A 21,840-nucleotide genomic window follows, 5' to 3' on the forward strand; every position below is an offset into this window, starting at 1 on the left:
GCTACAGCACTTGCTGACGACCCTTACGATTAAGAAGCCGGTGAGTTTCCTGGCGTTTAGGCAAGTACTATTTGATTGTCACCACGTACAATTCTGAGACAATAAATACAAGTAGATCAGATGCATTTCTTCATGGTATCAAGTAACTCCAGTTTAATACAATTTAGTGCATGTCAGTATCTCGTTCACAGTTCAACTTCTGTCCAAAATACTTTTGCAACAAAAAGTTAAGAAACGGCAAAGTTTATGGGAAAAGAAAACTCCAAGTGAACTTGTCATCACAAAGCTTAAAACTTTAAAGCGATTCAATTGTCTTTGAAAAGAACACGCGGCTGCTGCCAGGTGTCAGCCGCCCTGTGATTTCCTGGGCTCCCTGAAGCGCTCTTATTTCCAGAGCGTTTTGTGGGAAACGCCACCATCGCCACCGAGTGAGCTAGTGGCTGAGGCCTGCAGTGAACTTAATTCACGTGTGTCCACCCCTTCCATCAAGCGGGGTGCAGTGTGACAGCTCCTACCCAAAACACGCCCCTGCATTTTTGTGTCCTGGCCCTGATACGCAAGGATGCAGAACCCGCGTGAACATCTGTGCACACCCGGCAGCACCACTCACCTCGTGGGACCAAGTCAGGGCCGTGGCCGGGGTGTGGCCGGCGCCATGGGCCACGCCCAGGTGCTGGGGAGAGGCTTGCCTTTGCTTTGGGAGCTAACTTGCTAGAGAGAGGGGCAGACACGTGGGCCGGGGACATGCTGTCTCCAGACGGAAGGCAGGTAGGCACATCAGGCCCATGGTTTTAACCCTAAGCCCGGTTACACTGCAGAGGGTTGAAAGCCACGTGGCACCACTGCCCGGTGTGTCGCATGCCGGGGCTGCATGCAGCTGTGGGTGAGAAATTTGCAGCACGAGTTCACACACAGGGTCGGACAATTCAGCTGAGAATCAGTTGGGCTGAGAAGATTCTATCTGGCTTGTCTACAGGTGTCTTGGGCAGAGACAAAGCAACATGCAGAGAGATACTTACTCTTCACCCCAAATCTGACACAAATGGGGGTCCCATGGGCGCGGACAGCTTGGAGACGGCTCTTGGCCTACACATGACTGCATGCACCGCTTTCTCCCCAGAGCGATTTCGGTGCTCAGTAACTAGTGTGACAAAGAGCGTGTGCCACGGTGCACACGGGGGGGACGGGGCAAACGTGGTGGAGATTCCAAACTGACTGGCGATCATGCCTGCACTGCCTTTGCAAGAAAGTTCTGTTCACGCCGCTGATTTGTGTCATTGCTGAGTGGTTTGTGTAGAGACCACTCTTCGGCCTGACCCTGTGCTTCTCAGGCAGGGGCTGTGGACAGACAGGGCCATGCATCCCGTACGCCGTCACCAAAGACCGGATGACCGGCATCACTTCTTTCTTTGGGGTTAAAACTCTTGTCAGTGGTCTCCCCGACCAGGTAAGCCTTTCCCCAGCGTCTGCTCACCTGCAGGAGTGAGGCCATCTCTGCTCAGTGCTGTCACAAAGACCCCGAGAGGGACCAGAAAGCCCCCAGGTGCTGGTAGCTGTCACAAGGTCACCATGAAATGCCACAGGCACCCTAGAAGCCCCCTGGAACTTCCCAGAGGGGACTGCTGGACACACGGGGAGGGCCCAGAAGCCAAACTCTACTCGCCAGGCTGCACCAGGATACGTGTGCAGGTGACAAAAGACATGGCACCGGGACCTGAGCTGAGAAACACGCCAGCCAGCAGCACCCCGGCTCAGAACTCAGCCTGTCGGGCACTTGTGGGAGGGGCCCAAGGCCTGGGGCCCCGCCCTTTGTATATCTCCAGTGGGAGGGGGGCTGGCCCTGGAGGCTGCCCCTACAGAGAGGTCAGCAGACCCCTTCCCTGCAGAGAGGTCAGCAAACACCACAGAAATTCCTTGCCCCGCCCAACCCGGGGCCTAGCGCGTAGGCTGCCAAGGACTTCAATCTAGAGCACACCCTCCCCGACTATGACGAGCACGACTGTCCCAACATTTAGCCTGAATTTGGACAACGGCAACATCAGAAACGGAAGGGGGTGAAGGGAAAGAAATAAGAAAAACACTGTTCTGAGATTTATTAATTCAGAAAATGAAAGGAGCCTCCCCCTTCCCTTCTGAAGCGCGTGAAAAGCAAAATCCACCCCTCCAAAAAAAAAAAAAAAAACCCAAACATTCATGGTGTAGTTTTTATTGCTCTCAGAGGGCTTGGTATTCAAATGCACAAGCTAATCTTTGTTAAATCAGAAGGAGGTCACTGAGATTTAAAACCTACACGTGGTCTCAATCTCCATTCATCTAGGAGTCTTCACAGCTCATCACTGACTCAATATAGAATTTACACATTGTGTATTAATTTCAAGGGGAGGGAACTTAGCTGGGAAGCAAGAACCATTAATTCAATGGTAAAAGATCTAAATTTGCATTTTCCAGGTAATACGCCTTCACAGTAGTACCCTTCAACTTTTTCCTTTAAGATTTTTAGGGATTAGTGAATTAGCAAATGACGTAAACACACAGAGACAGGTGAGCAGTACACTGAAGAAAAGTAAGATCTAAGGTAGCCGCTCACCGCAGCCCCCCTGCTCGGTTCGGCTCCAAGGGAAGGGGGAGGCGTGCTTTGTGGCAGAGGGAAGCTCTCTTCTGAGAAAGCACTTCAAAGCTGTCTTTCAACCTCACGAGGACTTGTGTGCATTCGCTACCACTCATGAGCGAGCCCAGAACTGTGATTCGCTTCCCTGTGACCTTGGTCCCTTCACCAAGGTTACCATGCACAATTCAGTAGTGTCATTATGAAGGGTATATGCTGTTTCCATAAGTCTCCCCAGAATGCATACTTAGGGCCAATGCATTTTTCCAGTTTAGTTTATAATGTTTTCCATGCCTCTTTCTTCCATCTTTTCCCCTAGAAAATTCAACCTGCCTCTATCCGGAACGCTGGTTACAGTATTATCAGAGATAACACCCACTAGTTTTCTTTCCCTTGCTAAAAAAGATGAGGGGAATGTGACTTAAAAAAACCAAGTTGAACGTTTAAGACGAAAGTCCGATGCAGGCAGGGTGACGGTGGAATGGCCTGGCGGAGTGCGGGGCTCCAGCGGGAGTGGGGAGGGCGTCCCAGTCCCCCCACTCTGCCCAGCAGCCCGGCCAGGCCATTGGCCAAACGCGCACGAAATACCTCCCTCTGAGGAAGAAACGGCTCCCACCAGGGCAGCAGGCTGAAGGGGACGAGGTCAGGGCACTCCGGTCACCCTCCCCCAGGACAAGTGCATCTGCTCGGAAGGGGGGTGGCAGCGGAGGGGAAGGCTCACCACCTCCAGCTTCCATCAGGAAGTTGAGAGCCATCAACAGATCAACTGTGAAAATAAAATCTCTAAAAGCTCCGTGTTAACAGTCTCCTTTAGAAGACAGGGTGATGGTGACACTGCCTTTGCAAAAATCCAACGGTCCTGCGGGCTGCGGGCTGCGGTCTCCCCGGCACACAGCGCCTCCGGCTCCGGCCGGCTGGGGAGGGGGCCGCCCTGCACCCGGCGGGGTGACCGGGTGGGACAGAGGAGCTGAGCTCCAGGCACGGGAAGGACTCGACATCTCACCGCGTTCTCGGGCTCCACTCGCTTTAAAACCGATTTAAGGTGTGTCAGGCAGGCTTAGGTGGGAAGCGCGAGGACGCTCCGGAAACGACCAGGGGGCGTGTCCCGCCACCAGCCCCGCCCAGTGTGCTTGTCGCCGAGGGGACGTCCCCAGGCCCCGCCCCCATCGCCTGGAATCGAGGTGCCAGCAGGTCGGGACCAGCGGGTGCTCTGGGGACGCCGGGACCCGCGCACACCGTCCCCGGGGCGACGGGGGAAGAGAGTTTGCAGGGAGAACAGGGAAGGAGGCGAGGGGCAGGGGGAAACTCCCGAGATAACGGATAAAAACCAAAAACTGGATCTAAGTGTGAGAAGAGAAAGCATCCAAAAGCTCCCTGTCGGGCAGAGCTCTAGAGAGACGGCAGCGGTGACACCCGTTGTCCCGGGAGCGGCTCCCCCGGGCCGCTCTGCCGGCAGCGGACGCGCAGGTGCGAGGCTGGCGTCTGTCTCCATCTGCAGGCCTTCCGACTGCTTTGCTCTTGGCTCAAGTTTTATTGGTCAGTATTAGTCACCAGTTAATAAGAAAAATAGTTTCTAAGTGTCTTTTTTTCCCACCCCCCCGCTCTGTGTGTGTTGTTCTGTTTTTAATTGAGTTAATTGGATGCCACGGTCAGGTGTATGTGTGTTCAATCACAGCCGTTAATTATTCCTTTTTCTTAAATTCTTGGTTTCCATAGCTGGAGCCTTTCTCTATTTCAGTCACTCCTATCAGTCGGCGGACTCCAAAGGAAGCTTTAAAATAGGAAACAGGTGAGGTTAGACTGATTGATGGCAAGCTGGAAAAATCGTCATGGGGGCGGGCGGACCTTCGGCCTCAGACTTCCCTTGGCGGGGGCAGGCCGGCCTTCTCCCCTCCTCTGCCCCTCCCTGCCCTGCCCACTCACCCTGTCCCGGGAGGCGGCCAGCTCTGCTCCCCCACCAGCCCGGGGGAGTGTGCGCCCGCTGCGGGGTGCAGTTCTCAGCCAGGGCTGAGGGCCGTAGTGCCCAGCCAGGTGCCCGACAGACCGGGTGCCCAGCAGTGCACTCAGGGCTGCAGGGCCTCGAAAGCGTCCTGGGAACCTCAGCCCATCACACCAGCCCACGCCCCTAACTGCCCGAGCTCAAACCGGTGGCCCAGGCCCTCCCCACACAGCTCTTAGAAGGAGATGCCAGGCGGGCGGATGGCCGGCCAGCTTTCTGGACAGATGGCCCTGGAATCTGGCTGTGGCCTTCACGGCCCTGTGGCTCAGTGGCCAGAGCAGCTCTCTGAGGCCGGCAAGGCTCAGGTTGCATCCTGGCTCCCAGGTGACCATCTCCAGGCCTGGGCGCCGCAGCCGGCACATGGAAGGCTCCCAACCTCAAGCCGCGCCATCACGCCCGTTCATTACCTGCCCCGACAAACCCCAGGAACGTCAGGATCAGAAGAGGAGACCCACTGGCAAAGACGCCTAAGACAAAACTGAAGAGAGGAGACAGGAGAAGTGTGGCCCAGAAGAGGAAGTTCAGGAGTGTCCACGGCCGCCGGGCGGGTTTGAACTGCTCCCCTGGAAACACGCCCTTCTGGTTATACATCTCCTGCAGCGCATCCTGAAACAGTCGACCAGTGTGCTGTTGTTACAACCCCACAGTGAAAAGTGACTCGACCTATAAATAAAGTGGACGGGCCATGCAGGCTGCGGGTGGGAAATGCAGTTCGCATGACCTTCGTGGAGAACCTCGGTGGCCTGTACCAAAAGCTTGAAAAATACAAACCCTTCGACAGGGCAACTTTCCTAGGAAAATTATCAGCCGGTGCCTGGTGCGCGACACGCACCTTCAACACCCAGGACTGCGCTGTCGGCCGGCCCCTCACTGTCTCCTGTGACATCTCCAGGGCGAGGGTGGCGGCCACCACCTGCTGGGAGTCCAGCGGCCTGGCGTCACCCGCCGCTGGTTTTGTCACCCACAGAAAGCTACTTAACCTCTCCTTCCTCCGTGTCCTGGTGGCTAATGATGGGAGGACAGAGGACCGGGTGAGGACATGAGAGCACCCTCAACAGGGAAACGGGACACACGCTCAACACCGAGCACCAGCTGCCGGAGAAACTGCGACGCTGACATAGATTTCTCTGTGGCCACGACACGTCACATGCTAACAAGGAGATACACTCACGATAGTTTGTTTTCTGAAAGAAGTTAAGTGCCACACAATTCCTCTTAAGTAAAAATATGTACGCCTATATATTTGTCTAGGACGGAGTCTGGAAAGATGCACACCCACACGATCTGAGTTACCCGGGGGAGTAAATCTCACCTGTCCTCGTTTTTTTTCTATTTTATTTTCTGCATTTAGCTTTCTACAGCTGTGTTGTGTATTACATAAAAACAGGGCAGGGGGATTAACAAACACCCAGCCTCGCAGCCTCTTCCGGCTTGTGGTCAGGCACCAACTGTCCCTGCTGGTCGACGGGGCACGGGGCAGGCACCACAGGTCCTGTGTGGTCAGGAGCCACTGCGACCCTTATGCCCGTGTGTACCCTCCGGGCGACCACATGAGCCCCCACCAGAAGGCCCTCCCCTGTGCAGCCCCAGAACGTCTTCAAGCCCGCTCGCTCGGCCAGCTCCGCTCTGACCACCTGCCCCACGCAGACGGGCCACGCCCTCCTTCTGCTCCTGGAGCACCTGTCGGTGGGTGGGGGGTGGGGGGGGGAAGCAGGGGCGCCCTGGGGCTCTCGGCGAGCTCACGGGTCAGGTGAACCGGGCCCGGAGGCCACCCAGAGACAAGAAGGCAGGACCTAGCCCCGCAGGAGAGTCCACTGTGCTTACAGATTTGCACCAAGTTTGTGACAGGCCTTTTGATCACCTGAATAAAACACACACACACCCCTGCTCTCCTGGGGAGGGACCTGCCACACACACTGCTGCTTGTGTCACTCAGACATCACGTCCCTTCTCCTCACCCTGGTGCCTCGCTCCACCAAGCTCCTCCTTCCTCTTTCTAACCTCTGGTGAACATGCTTATTGTGGAACTTTAGAGAAACTGACCCCACCTAAACCATCAACACCTCCAGCCTCCCTCACCGTTTTCCAGTCCCTTCCTCGCCCCAGCCCTCGGGCGCTCCAGGCCCTCTGTCATTACAGGCCCCTTTCCTTCACCGACCCCGCCTGGTGAGCACAGCAAGCATGGGGGAGCATAGCGGGGGGCAGAGGCCGGGAGACCTGGGGACAGTTCCACCCAGAGGATAGTCACCTCCTCCTCAGGGCCTTAGTTCCCACATCTGCAAAATGGGGAAACTGTCTGGAATGACCTTCAAGGCCCTTTGGTGACACCGAGGTCTGTTTCCACGTTACGGCCGGAGCTCACTGGTAAGTGACCAGAGGCGTCAGTGTCTCCGGAAACACGTGTGTTACAGCAGGACCAAAGCACCCAGTTCGGCTGCTTCAGGGTCTGCGTATTCCCTGGCAGGGGGCAATGGGGCCGAAGGCGGTGCAGACCCCCTACTCACAAGACGGGGAGAAAGGGCTTCTCGTGCTCGGCTGGGGACATAACAGGCAGGCTCTTTGAAGCACAACTTAGAGACATTTCACAAGGGACCAGAGCCTCCTACCACCAGTCACAGCGTTAACATCTGGCAGAAACGCTCCCACACGTGCCCTGCTGCGTGGGGAACAGCAGAAAGTTCATAAATAGTTCATAAATGTTCACAGGTAGGAAGACGACTAGCCAAAACGGGGCGTCATCACATGGGAAACACACGGTGGAGCACAGCATCTAAAGGGGTGAATTAAAGCTATGTCAACGCTGAAAGATGTAACGAACAATGGTCACTAAAAACAGAATAAATGGGAGAACGTGACACACAGTGTGGTCCCTGATGCAAATTACAATATAAGTGACATGAAAAGTGATAAAAAATGTATATGTTTCAATATTATGGAAAAACATAGCAAATAATAGAAAATACCCAAATAAATCAGTTATGTCACTTGCTGTATTTGCATCAGGTTGTTTTAGAAAGTAACCCTTAGAGATGAAGGCAAGGCCTGTGGTCCCATCCCCGCCAGGAGTCATCACACTTCAGCGGGTGGTCTCCATCCCCAGGAAGGGCTTACACCTGCACCCCTGTGCTCGGGTACCTCTACGATAATGCACGGTACTGCGCCCGCGCTTGGTGATTTTCTGTGAATAGCGCCACACTATATGCCTATTGCAATCTGCTTTTCTTTACACCTACTTTCTCAAGATTCATCTAGATTGATAATGCGCAGTTCATTCATCTTAACTGAATCACAGGTAAATGAATACACACACGTAATGTATCTATTTCCTAATAATGCACTTCTGGGTTATTTCTCATTTCCTGCTAAACAAACACTGTTGATTGCAAATGTCACTTTTGTAAGAGTTTCAAACTTTTTTTAAAAAAATATTTATTTGTTTGGCTGCGTCGGACCTTAGCTGTGACACGTGGGATCTTTCGTTGCGGCGCACAGGCTTCTCTCTAGTTGTGGCGCATGTGCTCCAGAGCGCCGTGGGCTCAGTAGTTGCAGTACACGGGCTTAGTTGCCCCGCAGTATGTGGGTTCTTAGTTCCCCGACCAGGGATCGAACCCACGTCCCCTGCATTGGAAGGTGGATTCTTAACCACTGGACCACCAGGGAAGTCCCTTCAAACTTTTAAAACCTGACCCTGATCCAGAGATGCATTGTCTTCTGTAGCCTCGTGCACACAACGTCTTTCTGCGCATCCGCCATGTGACGCACACACACTCTAGTCCTTTTTATTTAGGTTTCCTTTTCTTCTGGAGAGTTCTATTGTTCTTGGAAATCACACATTTCATCCAAGTTTTCAAATGTAGGAGCATAAAGTTGTCATACTGCTCTCATACTACTTTCACTCCTTGCTCTTCGGTTGTGTCACCGTTTTTGTTCCCATTAATGCCGGCACTCTTGTTTAATTGGTCAGTCTTGCCCAAGGCTTTCTATTTTATTAATATTTTTAAAGAAAAGCTTTTGGTGCAGTAGATTCACTCTTTTGTAGCTTTGCTTTGTGCTTAAATAATTTATGCTCTTTGTATTTTCTTTGTTCTCTCTCTGGGTTTACTCTATCTTGTGTATGTTTGTATAATGTATATGTGTGCATATGTGTACACACATATATGTACATTATATACATTCTTTTTATCTATCCTATTCCAGACTTGGGTTTCTTGAAGCTGACGAAACCCACGTTCATCAATTCTAGAAGTTTTTTTTTTTTTTTTTTGCGGTACGCGGGCCTCTCACTGTGGTGGCCTCTCCCGCTGCGGAGCACAGGCTCCGGACGCGCAGGCTCAGCGGCCATGGCTCACGGGCCCAGCCGCTCCGCGGCACGTGGGATCCTCCCGGACCGGGGCACGAACCCGCGTCCCCTGCATCGGCAGGCGGACTCTCAACCGCTGCGCCACCAGGGGAGCCCCAATTCTAGAAGTATTATGGTGATCTCTGACAACTGCTCTTCACCATTCTTCCCACCTTCTCCTCTGGGCTCCCTGTTACACTCTGGACCTCTGCTTATCCCCTGGATCTTTTAAACTTCCTTTTTACACTTTCTCTTCCTCTGTGCTGCATTCTGAGTAACGTCCTCAAAACCTGCCAGCTCACTAATTATCTCTCAGCTGTGTCTCATCTGTTAACTAAGATTTTGCCGTCAGTTAGTAGATTTCCATGCCTACACATTTTACCTGGTTTTTCTCAAATCTGTCTCATTTTTTAATCGGTCTTGTTCTTCTGTTTTCAATCCCTTCTTTTTTGCTTAATCATTTCATACATACTGATTTGAGTCTCCCTGGCAGTTCCATTAGCTGAAGTTTCGGGAGGGTTTAATTTTTCTCTTTGTCTGTTGTACTCTCCCATCGTGGATTCTGGTTATGAGTGCCTCTCCAGCAGAATTTTTCTGAAGAAATCGCGGGCAGCTTAGGTTTGGAGTCACGTTCTTCTAGTTTTCCACGTGCTTTTCTCGGGGGCTCTAGAGAGATTCACCTAAAACCACTTCTTATGCGGATCCTCTGAGCTCTGCTGTTCGTATGACTTCAACCCCCACAGGTGCGTGAGGACTGTGATTATGAATTACCAGGGAGGCGTTTAGAGACCGGGCGAGGGGGGCGGTGGGGGTGGGAGGGCTGGGGGGAAGGCACCTTCAGAGTCACTTCCTATGCTGGCAGTTACATTTTCCAGTTTAACCACTTGAGGGCAAAACTCCCAGAGGGTCCCAGCTTCATCAGGGTCTTCAGTTCCAAGTTGCAGCCCCAAGTGAGGTCAAATCTTTGTTCTCTGCTTCCGTGTAGGCATTAAAACTCAAGCCTTCAGGTTGGGTGGACCAGCAAACTCCTGGAGCTTCAGCTCACAGCCTTCCCACCTGGATTTCAGTCCCACCTCCTCTTTTGCTCCCTAGAGATTTCCCTTGCTTTCTTCAGCACTTGTCAATGCGTCTAAAAGGATACGTGTTTTATCCTAGAAGGACTTTCTGATTATCCAAGCCTCCCCTGTTGTTGAAGATGATAACCTAGTGTCCTGTTTGTTTGTGTGCATAAAATAAACTTTATACACACCGTATAAAGGCGGGGGTGAGGCATGTTGGGGGGATGGGGGGGACCGGGTGGGGTTATCGTAAGAAGCCTGCCGCATCATCTATACTGTGCCTTACCTAGTAAATCATATATATACACATACACACGCACATAATGCGCGTTACATGTCTAATTTCTTTTACATGAAAAAATGAAACGAATGTGATAAAATGTTATTGCCAATGGTTATACAAGCATTATGATATCCGTTACACTTTTCTCTAGTTTGTTCATTCCTCAAAAGTTAGGAAAAATGAAAGACGAAGAAGAGGACTGGAAAGAAGAATTTGAGAGTGGCACAGCACTCCCGTCTCCAGAGGAAGCCAATGTGCTACCTGCCTGCCCTGTTAGCTGCCCCTTTGAAACCTCTTCGTGAGACCCCGAGAAGAGGGTGGGTGTGGGGAGAGCTGAGCGCCCTTACCTTCTCCTGGTAGAGTTTATGAAGCCACTGAGCCGCTTCCTTTTCATCCAGCGGGATCTCTTCCAGAGGAAATCTCCTGTTTTATTAAGAAGATTGAAAGCAAATTGAATTACCAGATGACATCAAACTGAAAAGAGGAAAAATAAATCATTATACATCAGGGTTACTTGTCAGCCCTGCCTTTTCTATTCAAATCTGACTCTCAATTTCTAAAGACACACACACATCAAAGTAACTTCTCGGGCATTCCCCCACGCCCGGTGGGACTCCAGGGAACCACGGAGGGGCCGGGAGGTGCTTCATGTGCCCGGGAGCGCGGAAGCCTCGCCCGGGGACACCCAGAAGCACTGAGCCGAGCAGATTGCGCCCCCAGCTCCGTTGGGAAAACTGACCGTTCATTAAGCAGTTTTGGTCTTTCTTAATAGTTTGTTCTTTGGGAGTGACCACGGCTGAGTGTCTGTTATGAGGCAAAGAAGAGTTTGTGTTTCACAAATGAAATCCATTTGCTTCAAGTATGAAAAGCAGTAGAGATTTCGAAACTTTAATCTCAATTAACAAACGGCTGGCGTCAATGATGACACTGACCTCTGTACAAGCCCTATCGCCAGCTGAATTACCAGCCCCACGAGGGGAGGCGTCTACCCGGTAACACAAGGAGGGCAAGGACCGCTTTCTACGGCAACTGTAGTACCTCGGGATCGCCAGGAGGGGCCGCTGAGCGCACGTGTGAGCAACAGTAATTTAACAAGGGACCGCGGTCATCCCGGGGGCTGGCTGCCCACCTCAGAGGGCCCAGGGTGAGAGCAGAGCCACGAGAAAAGTCCACGGCCAGAGGCAAATCTCCATGTTTTTAGGGATCTCAACGTTTTTGGTTTTTAAAATAAATTTATTTTTATTTATTTATGTTTGGCTGTGTTAGGTCTTCGTTGCTGCGCGTGGGCTTTCTCTAGTTGCGGTGAGCAGGGGCTACTCTTCGGTGTGGTGCTTTTCATTCCGGTGGCTTCTCTTGTTGCGGAGCACGGGCTCTAGGCGCACAGGCTTCAGTAGTTGTGGCCTGCGGGCTCTAGAGTGCAGGCTCAGTAGTTGTGGCGCACAGCCTCGGTAGTTGTGGCACACGGGCTCTAGAGAGCAGGCTCAGTAGTTGTGGTGCACGGGCTCAGTAGCTGTGGCTCGTGGGCTCTAGAGCACAGGCTCAGTAGTTGTGGCACACAGGCTCAGTAGTTGTGGCACGCGGGCGCTAGAGCGAGGCTCAGTAGTTGTAGCACGCAGGCTCTAGAGTGCAGGCTCAGTAGTTGTGGCTCGTGGGTCTAGAGCACAGGCTCAGCAGTTGTGGCGCACAGGCTCAGTAGTTGTGGCTTGTGGGCTCTAGAGCGAGGCTCAGTAGTTGTGGCACGCGGGCTCTAGAGCGCAGGCTCCGTAGTTGTGGTGCACAGGCTTCTTATTATGGTGGCTTCTTTTGTTGTGGAGCACGGGCTCTAGGCGCGTGGGCTTCAGTAGTTGTGGCACATAGGCTCAGTAGTTGTGGCACGCAGGCTCTAGAGTGCAGGCTCAGTAGTTGTGGCACACGGGCTCAGTAGTTGTGGGGCGTGGGCTCTAGAGCGCAGGCTCAGTAGTTGTGCAGCACGGGCTTAGTTCCTCTGCTGCATGTGGGATCTTCCCGGACCAGGGCTCGAACCCATGTCCCCTGCATTGGCGGGCGGATTCTTAACCACTGCGCCACGAAAAAGCCCAAAGCCCTACCTTCTTGTCTCTAAAAGTTGAGAACTTTGGATTTTGTGGGTTATACCTATCCATCTTTACCATCCATCTTGTAAAACTTCCCAGTTTTACAAGCACACACGCAACCAGACATCCGAGCGATGCTGGGCCACATGTCACGCAGCCTCTGGGAGACTCCGCTGTACGCTCAGAGGAGAGAAGAAGACTTAGAACCTCCTAGTAAACAAAACGGTTTAACTCTGTGGACCCGAAAGGTGCTGGGGACCTCCAGGAGTACACGGTGAGAAGTAGCGCTTGAAGGGTTTGCCACAGGTGCCGTCTCAGGAAGAAAAGGAAGTTGGAAGGGGTCTGTCCACAGAGGGATGATGGCCCAAAGTGTCAAACTCACGTGACTGTTCTCCCCTGATTTCACATTACCACATACAGGTTCTGTTGTATGTCTGTTATATGCAGGACAAAATATATAAAATAAGAGTTTTAAATGATGAGATAAAACATAAATACAACTCTGGAGTTGACTCCACTTTGAGGACGCTGGCCCCAACTGCCAGCATGGACACAGGAGAGCCTCAAGTCACCATCCCCAAGGCCCTGGCCCAGTCTCAGGCCCCCGGGGAAATGAGGCACAACTCCACTGGCTCACGGGAACCTTGTCTTCTTTGATTACAGGTATGTTTTGGACTCACTGGGATATTGCTTTTACTCAAGACACCCGTTTGGTAATACAAAACAGTAAGTTGAAACTTTCAGAAACTCTAAGAATATATTTATTAAAGTATGATTGGGTGAAATATAGCCTCACATTTTCTGCAACGAAGGGGAAAACGAGCAGATTAAAGCACCACTCCTCTCCAGCTGGAGCTGGGTGCCCACGTGGAGGGGCGCTATAGCCTGGAGGGTGGTGTGAGCATTGGTCTGCAGCTGGACCAGGCGGGCTCCCCCAGCTCTGCCACCTACCAGCTCTGATCATGGGTGGCTAAGGCTGCCAGAGCCCTCCTAGCCAGGGACAAGAGCAGGATCTGCCTCTGAGGGCTCCCGTGAGGATGACCGGGACCATCCAGGGCCCCAGAAAAATCACCCGTTCCCTGTTGGCCACCAGTGGTCAGCCCCCGGCCAGGGGTTCTAGAGAGCTAAGGGCAAGGGTCCTGGGCTCTCCCTTGATCCCCGGATGGAATAAGAGACCCTACAGTGACTTTGAGCTAGTCCTCTGTGAACGTCAGAGGGAAAAAGCCACCCAGCTTCCTGTTTATCTTCACAGAATTATTCCTGGAAACTTCCTACACTGGGGCAGGAGAACTGAGTGGTATTTTTTTTTAAACTTGTCCTGGCTCAAGCTCTCAAGAAAGAGGGCCGGTCAGAGCCTCCTTGGGTCAGACTGAGCAGGATGGACACCAAGTCGGTGGCGGTCAGTGGCCGACACGGGGCCGACACAGAGACGGGGCTATGCGGTTTATACACACAGGAACGTCCTGCCTTTCTGGGCACATGTGAGTGAAACAGGAGACTGGCGAGTTCAAACAGGATGATCCAGACAACACATGGACCTGGAAGGCCTGCCTGGAATTAGGCCTGGAGCTGGAATCAGGTCAGAGCACCACTTAATGAATAGAGCAGCCCCCAGGCTGTGCCTTAAGGTAAAAAGACTTCTGGGTGGATTATCTTCTCTTCACGAGGCAAAAAACATGGAGCGTCAGAGAGTGGCGTGGCAGAGAGACTCAGCGACCTCCGGCCACAGCCCTAGTCCCTGACCTTGATCTTGTGTTACAGACATGGAGCCCGCTCTCCCAGTGGAGCCTCAGGCTCTGCCGGTGGCCCTGGACGTCTGGACATTTCACCAAGACCACGAGTCACTGGGGATGGAACCCCAAAGGGATTCTGTTCCCCTCTGACCCTGAGATCCCTGCTCCTCTGGGCCAAAGCCACCAGTGCCAGCAAAAGTCACTCCATAAGCAGTGCAGCGTGAGGCCGTAATGTTCCTCGGGAGGGACACCCTACATTGATCAGCTCAGAGAGATGCGGGGTTTCTATCAGGGGTGAAAGGTCAGCACCGTGGGGAGGCAGGGAGGGGGCGGAGTCAGCCGCAAGGGCTTCCCCGGAGGTGGGAGGACAGGGTGCAGGTGGCCTCTCCCATTATGGCCCAACAAACTGGAGAGAAAGACGGTCACTTTGTCATTTCCCTTCCTCTGCTCCCAGAGTGGCGCCTGGAGCCCCGCCCGCTGAGCAGGTTTCTGCCTCTGCAGCAGTGAATCCTTTCAGAAGCTCCCTTCTCTCTGATCCCTCTACCCCCTTCCTATGCATACAGCAGACACGCGATAAATGCTCACTGCACAGACCAACGGGAATAGTTTCTGATGACCCGGGGACATTTTAAGGGCCATATGGGGCCCCTCCTCGGGCTGAGTTTCGCTTCTGGGGCATCCTAAAGTGTCCCACGGGGGCCATCCAGAGCTGCCCTGCGTTCACCAGTTCAGTTCGGGCGGGGCTGCCTCTGAGCCAATGGGGTGGAGGCTGGCTGGGTGGAACCGCCCAGCTCAGACCAGGCAGCCAGGAGCCCGAAGCCCAGCACGTGGCCCTGACCCCACCTTCTCTCCCAGGTGGTCTGCGTGGCTGTACACCATGAAAAGGGGGACACACGTGCATCCCATTCAGACGGGGACAGCTTGTCCTTCTCCTGTCTATTAAAGTCCTACTTGCTGTCCAAGTTTTAGCTCAGAAGCCTCCTCCAAAAAGCCTCTGCTCCCTTCAGTGGGAGGGGTCACGCCTCCCTTGGAGCTTCTGGAACATTCCTCCTGTAAGTCGCACCCACTCCTTTGCTCTGTACTGTCCCCACCGTATGCCTGCCCTGGAGGGTGGAATGCCGGCCACCTCCACATGGGGGCCGCCGGGAGGCAGCCAGGAGGTGGGAGGAGCTGGCTCCAGTCCCACCCACCTGCCAGCCCCGCCCCTGTGGGCACCTGTCTGCTCACCTCACACACATATCTGCCTCGTACTTCTTCCCGTAGAGGATCCCCAGCAAAGACGGGTTCTTGTTTCCTCGGAAGTTCAGTGTGACGTCGTAGACAGCTGCGACTGCAGGGAGAGGGGCAGAGGGTGACAGGTGCCAGCTGACATCCTGTAGCAGGGCCACCGTGGCTCCTGACCTGGATTGCTCCTTTTGCCACTTCTCCTCTCTTATTGGGGCATTTAGTTGAGTCACATCTACCGTACTTACCGGCACGTTCGTGTTTAAAGCGACCGTTTCCTATCCATCCTGTCCTTTGTCCCTTTCATCTTGCCTTCCTTTTGGATTAACTGGATATATATTTTTTCCTTTATAAGGTTTTCAGTTATATACCTTTTTTATTATCATTTTAGTTGTTTCCCACTAACTAGTATTTTATCACCTCAAAAAATGATACGAGAATCTTACAACATGTAAATCTGAGTACTCAGTTCTCCCTTTAACGCCACTGGCATCCTGTATTTTACACGGAACTCACTGATCTGGTTTTTGGCAAATCACTGACTTCACGTCTTGCTTTGCTTGGAGCCTGGGCTGGAGACAGTCCCAGCGGGTGGCTCTTACCTGTCCCACGGAGGCACTGGACCGCGGTGGTGAAGCCCTTGGTCCGAGGCAGCAGGTGGTACTTGAGGACGGGCAGCCCCTTGGAGGCGGCCACCTCCATGCTGACCCGATGCTTCTTCTCCGTGAAGCGCGTGCCCTCACAGTACAGGAGAAACTAAGACACAGACAGGGGACGGAGGTCAGTGCGGTGCTGGCGACCGGGACTGGAGCCCGACAGGCTCCTTATCGCCCGTGTACGTGCCCCCGCCTGGCGGCAAAGTCTTGTGGAAATGTCGCCCCCCAGCGACCAGAGCGGGGCATGACCAGAGATGCCGCAATCACACTCCGCACACGACTCCTTCACAGACAGCAACAGCCCTGCACCTGTTCTCAGCGAATGAAAAGACACTTCCCGGAGAGAGTGGGACAAGGTATCCCTAGGCAGCAGCCTTCCGATGGCGAGTGGAAATCAAAGTCTTCTATCCCTTTGCCTTGGTGAGTTACAGACACCAAATAAGGAACTGCCGTCAGAGACCGGAACTGATATGCAAACCGATCGATACCGATCATTTCAGATGGCTGTCCATCAAATCCATCAAACTCCATCCAGGGGCTCAGAAGGGACCACCAGGGCCCCGGCCTCCAGGGCCCTTCCCTGCCCTTGAAGGGTGGCTGTTTTAAGTGCAGCGCAAACCTTCTAACAACTGAAGTCCACGTCGACCCACAGAACTATCGCTCACGAGGGCTTGTCCTGAGCCCTGACCCGGCGGAACAGCCTGGGCGCTGGGCAGACGGCCCGCTAACGTCTCCAGGGAGCCCCCGGCTCAGCCGAGCAGGCTCTGCTCTGAGTGGGGCCGGGTGTGAGGGGCGGCGGTGCCCCTGGCGTGGCGGGTCCCACCTGGGGCAGGTGGAAGCAGGTGGTCCAAGAGGGGTTCCCAAGCCTGCAGGCTCAGAGGGGCGGGGCCCCGCCCTCCTCAGACAGCTTCCCTGGTGCTCAGAGGCTCTTGCCGGCTCACCACTAAGAACTCAGGCTGCGCCCCTGAGGCTCAAGACCACACAGTCCGTGTGGCTTCACCCCTCACTCACCCACACGTATTCGGGGTAGTCAGCCAGGCGCCTCAGCCCTTTGATGACAGCTTCCCGGTCTTCCTCCCATTTCCGTTTGCAGAACACGATCTCCAGGAAGTACCACGTCCAGCCGATGAGGGGCACGTAAAGCAGCTCCCTTTTAGCCAGGACTTTGGAACTCTGGGGGGAGGGCAGAGCAGCTGGCGCATCAGGACCACAAGGTCCCCGAGGGCACGCCCCCGCAGGCCGCCCCCAGGACTGGCTGTCCTCGGGAGACCCCGCCTCTGAGTGTGACGCTCTAGATAAGCATGGACCCAGAGTGCAGGTGCCACCAGATGGGGAAAGCGCGGGCAGGCGGGCAGCACGGGAGCCAAGGACCTAGAGGTTGCGCTGGCCGCCAGGCCCGGGGCTCCCCGAGGAAGATGCCAGGGCCGCCACGCACTGCGCTTCCACCGCAGGGGACCCCTCATCCTGTCTCATCTGAGGCAGCTGAGCCAAGCGGGGGAGGAAGGAGTTGAGAGGAAACGCAGTAACACCTGGTCTCATGAGCAAGCCCTGGGGCAGCTGGGGGCAGCCTGCAGTCCCAGGTGCCCTGAGGTCAGCCATGCTGGGACTCCTAGCTTGGAGGGACCAGGGGCTAAACCAGAGGGAAGGCCAGACCCCAGGGAGCCATGCCAGCACCTCCCTGGGACCCCATGTCACTTACCCCACCCTCCTGCGACCCCCGCATCTCACAGCCCACTCCCTCCCGGGAACCCCACATCGCTCACCCCCAGCACGCCAAAGCGCTCACACATGGTCCACCCACAGAGGAAGTCGATTTCGAAGTTGTGGTTCAGGATGATGACCACATGCTCCTTCCCGAAGTGGCCCACCGTGGCCTGGTCGGTGAACAGGGTGCACTCCGTGCATGACCACCACTCCAGAAGCATGACCAGCTCTGAGGATACACAGGGAGGGACGTCGGCGAGGTGCAGACCACCGCACTCCGGGCCGGGCCCCGCCCCCTCTGCTCCCTGACGTGGGCAGGGCTTGTACGGTATCAGCCCGACTGGCATTTTCGGCTAGAAATGAGTTTTGATGGTTTATGTTTATGTTTAAAATTAAGTTTTCTGAAATTCTAATTACGCTTCTCTAAGCAAAAGTCAGGGGAGAAGTCAAATGAACGCAGAAGAGATGGAGGAGGGAACCCGTTTTAGGTGGAAGTTTTTCTGACCAACATATCTAAAGGACTTGATTTAAAACATTTTTTCTTAAAAATCAAATGTCCCATAGGATGGCATGGTGAGCAAAGCATTCACTTATTAAGAGAATACACCATCAGCGTTATATTACTATTATCATCAACAACCACAAGTTACTGAATACTGGCAGGACACCACGTGCTCTGCTATGTAAATTACACACGTTAAGTCATCTACTTCTCAGGCGACTTGAGTTAGTGCTATTATCATTCCCAAAGCACAGATAAAAAGTGGTGGAGTTCCAATCTCAGCCCAGCATACTGAGCCCGGGGCTCTGTGGGAAGTTTCAGAGGAAGCTTAAAAACACAGAAATAGACGAATAAACTAGGGTCCTCGTCGGGCTACAAAGGGGTCCTCAGTTTATGTACGTTAAGTACTGTAACTCTTACCCACGTTACTCTTTACAAGAGTTTAGGTGGATACCTTTATCGTCATGTCCGACTGCCGTTCTCACAGGTGCCGTGCACTGACGGGATAGCACACGTTCAGTCCCCAGCAGAGCAGGAAGGGGAGGCTGCAGGCCCACAGCCACCCACCACGGCCAGGCGCCCGAGGAGGGTGGCCTCAGACCAGGAAGTATGGCTCCCAGGCTCAGGACGCCCACCAGACAGCCTGTCCTTTGTTTGCTGGACACCAAGCCATCGGTTTTCCGGAGACTGGCCCTTGGGGAGGGAGGCCAGGGAAGCCTGATGGGGCAGGACAGCCCAGTGCTTAGACAGTGGGCTCTGAGCCTGACTGCCTGAGCCTCGGTTCCCCTGTTGACAGGAGACAATAGTGGCTTCCTCACAGGGCTGTGGGGGACTGGATGGGACTCGGCATGGGGCCTGGTTTCTCCTTCCACTTAGTGTCCCCACCAGCCCAGGTGGAAGTTGGGGGACACACAGCTCCACCCCATGTGCTGGCGTCTGCACTTCCTTTTCTACACAAGGCGGGGACTGGACGGAAGGCCGACTCTCAGGTAATACCTGAACACTCTCGAACCACAAACCGCGGTCCCTCCTACCCTCGGGGCAGTCCGAGGAGGGGTCATAAAGAGGTCAGCTCCAGGACATGCTCGCCATAAGCTTCATCAACGGACCAGAGAGGGCTCTGAGGGGACGCAGGCCAGGTCAACAGAGGCAAACTCCCCCCCTGGGATGAACCTGTTAGCCTGGCGACTTCCAGCCGGCATTCAAGGCACGAATAAAGACCCAAGGAATGGAAAGACAAGAGGCCCTGGACAGAAGGTCTCCAAAGAGGATTTACAGATGGCCGGCAAGCACACGAGTAGATGCTCGGCATCACCAGTCGTCGGGAGAGTGCAGGCCAAAGCCACGGCGAGGCAACCACGTCACACGCACCAGGACGCTGTCATCTAACAGACAGTAGATAGCAGGTGCTGGTGAGGAGAGGGTGCCTAGGACCCCTGACGCTGCTGGTGGGGACGTAAAAGGTGCAGCCGCATTAGAAAACTATGTTCCAGACAGAGTTACCAGAGGACCCAGCAATGGCAGCACTAGGTAGATGCCCAAGAGAAGTGAGGACAGATGTCTGTGCAAAAACTTCTGGCAGCGTTATTCACAAAGCCACAAAGGGGAAACAACCCAAATGTGTGTCAACTGATGCATGAACAGACAGTGCGTATCCATATAGGGTGACGTCTTTCAGTGACGCGGGAACGTGGGCCTCACACGCACTACGGTGTGGACGAACCTTGGAAACACTGAGCTCCGAGTGAAAGGAGTCAGACACGACCACACACTGCATGGTTCCATTTGCATGAAATGTGCAGAAGAGGCAAAGCCACTGAGACAGGAGGCAGAATAGTGACTGCCGGGGCTGGGGAGGGGGCAGAATGGGGGGGGTGACCACTTCTTCATGGGGTGAAAATGTTCTATGATTAGACTGTGCTGATGGGCACATGACTCTATGAATACACTAAAACCGCCGGACTGCATGCTTTAAATGGGTGAATTTCACCCCCCGATAGCTGTTTAAGAATTACAAAGCAGACGGAAACAGGGACTTTCCGGGTGCTCCAGCGGTTAAGGCTCCGCACTCCCCACGCAGGGGGCCCGGCTTCAATCCCTGGTCAGGGAACTAGATCCCACATGCCGCAACTAAGACCCGGCACAGCCCGATAAATAAACATTAAAAGAAAAAGAAAAAAGAAATAAAGAGGCCCGAGGTCAGGCTGAGCCGTCCATCCGGAAGCCCAGGCAGCTGCTGGGGGCTTGGTGAACACCCCACCCAGGCGGCGGGGGCCAGGGCTGAGACAGGCCTTTGTGCAGCTCGGCGATGGCCTGTTCCTGTCCCTTTCTCGATGACGGAGGCCTGGGCGAACCTCCATGTGTCAGCTGGTCAAGTAAGAGCCTGTGGCTGAGACCACTGCTTCTGAAGCAATGTGCTTGGGAACAAGGAAGGGTTTATTCATTATTGTAGTGAGGGCATATATTTTATTTATTTATTTTTGGCTGCATTGGGTCTTCGTTGCTGCGCGTGGGCTTTCTCTAGTTGAGGCAAGCTGTGGCTTCTCTTGTTGCGGAGCACGGGCTCTAGGCGCACGGGCTTCAGTAGTTGTGGCTCACAGGCTCGGTAGTTGTGGCTCGCAGGCTCTAGAGTGCAGGTCCAGTAGTTGTGACGCACGGGCTTAGTTGCTCCGAGGCATGTGGGATCTTCCCGGACCAGGGCTCGAACCCGTGTCCCCTGCGTTGGCAGGCGGATTCCTAACCACTGCGCCACCAGGGAAGCCTGTAGCGAGGACATTTAACTTGAGGCCTACCCTCCTCACAGATTCCGAGTGGACAGTACAGTACTGGTAACTGCGGGCCTCTAGAACTTACTCACTGTGTGTAACTGGCGCTGCACACCCATCTGACAGCGCTCGCCCCTTCCCCTCCCCCAGCCCCGGCAGCCCCCATTCTCTCCTCTGCTTCCTTGAGCTCGATTACGTTAGGCCCCTCATATAAGGAGGACAAGTGCAGTCTGTCCTTCTGTGACTGGCTCCTCCACATCTTGTCCTCCAAGCTCACCCATGTTGTCACATACGGCAGGATTTCCTTTCTAAAGGCTGAATGATATTCTCTTGTACGTAGAGAGCACATTCTGCCCATCTGTTTGTCCGTTGATGGACACTGACGTTGTTTCCACATCTTGGCTACTGTGAACGATGCTGCAGTGAATGCTGAGGTGTGGCCGTCTCTTTGATGGGGAAATCCTGCGATGCTTTCTCACCACAAGTCTGAGAGGAATCAATACAGCCTCAACCTACTGACGTAAAAATCACCCGGCAGGGAGGGGGGCGGCCTGGATGAGCTGCTCCGACCTGCGGGCCCCTCGTCCAAGGAGCAGGGACCTCAGCCGTCCTCTGGGGAGGATGCAGAGCCTGCAGGGGGTGCTCAGGACCCCAGTGAACCCGGCTCTCCCGGCCGTCCCTGTGTGTGATGGAGGAAGCCCTGGACGAAGCGAGTAGGGGTGCGAGTCTAAAACCCCCACAGACATGGAATTTTCTAAAAAAGCTACCTTTCAAAGTCATTTCTTCACTTAGGCCTGACAACACGTGCCTCACTCACGTGGGCACTGACGCCGCATCTAAAGGCTCCTTGTTTCCACGACCGCCTCCCAGGATGACCTGCAAATCACGCTGCTGGACACC

At 54.1% G+C, this 21,840-nt stretch overlaps 1 protein-coding gene across 2 annotated transcripts in view; it reads right to left on the reverse strand.

The window, feature by feature from the left end:
• Positions 1–4,120: 4,120 nt before the first annotated feature.
• AGPAT3 (1-acylglycerol-3-phosphate O-acyltransferase 3) overlaps positions 4,121–21,840 on the reverse strand; it is a 92,192-nt gene continuing 74,472 nt past the window's right edge. Inside the window, exons 4-10 of one of the 2 annotated variants that reach the window (XM_029214222.1) lie at positions 17,733–17,902; positions 16,981–17,142; positions 15,916–16,069; positions 15,317–15,419; positions 10,632–10,707; positions 5,012–5,210; positions 4,121–4,376 (exon numbers count right to left, since the gene is read on the reverse strand). In XM_029214222.1, the coding sequence (XP_029070055.1) occupies positions 4,288–4,376; positions 5,012–5,210; positions 10,632–10,707; positions 15,317–15,419; positions 15,916–16,069; positions 16,981–17,142; positions 17,733–17,902 (953 nt within the window). In that variant the 3' untranslated portion in view covers positions 4,121–4,287. Of the gene's footprint in view, positions 4,377–4,866; positions 4,890–4,964; positions 5,211–10,631; positions 10,708–15,316; positions 15,420–15,915; positions 16,070–16,980; positions 17,143–17,732; positions 17,903–21,840 lie in introns of those variants that run through there. The other variant, XM_029214223.1, reaches the window with a different exon arrangement.

The sequence above is a fragment of the Monodon monoceros genome, unplaced genomic scaffold (assembly GCF_005190385.1).
Source record: "Monodon monoceros isolate NGI ecotype Baffin Bay Population unplaced genomic scaffold, NGI_Narwhal_1 Super_Scaffold_11, whole genome shotgun sequence".
NCBI lineage: Eukaryota > Metazoa > Chordata > Mammalia > Artiodactyla > Monodontidae > Monodon > Monodon monoceros.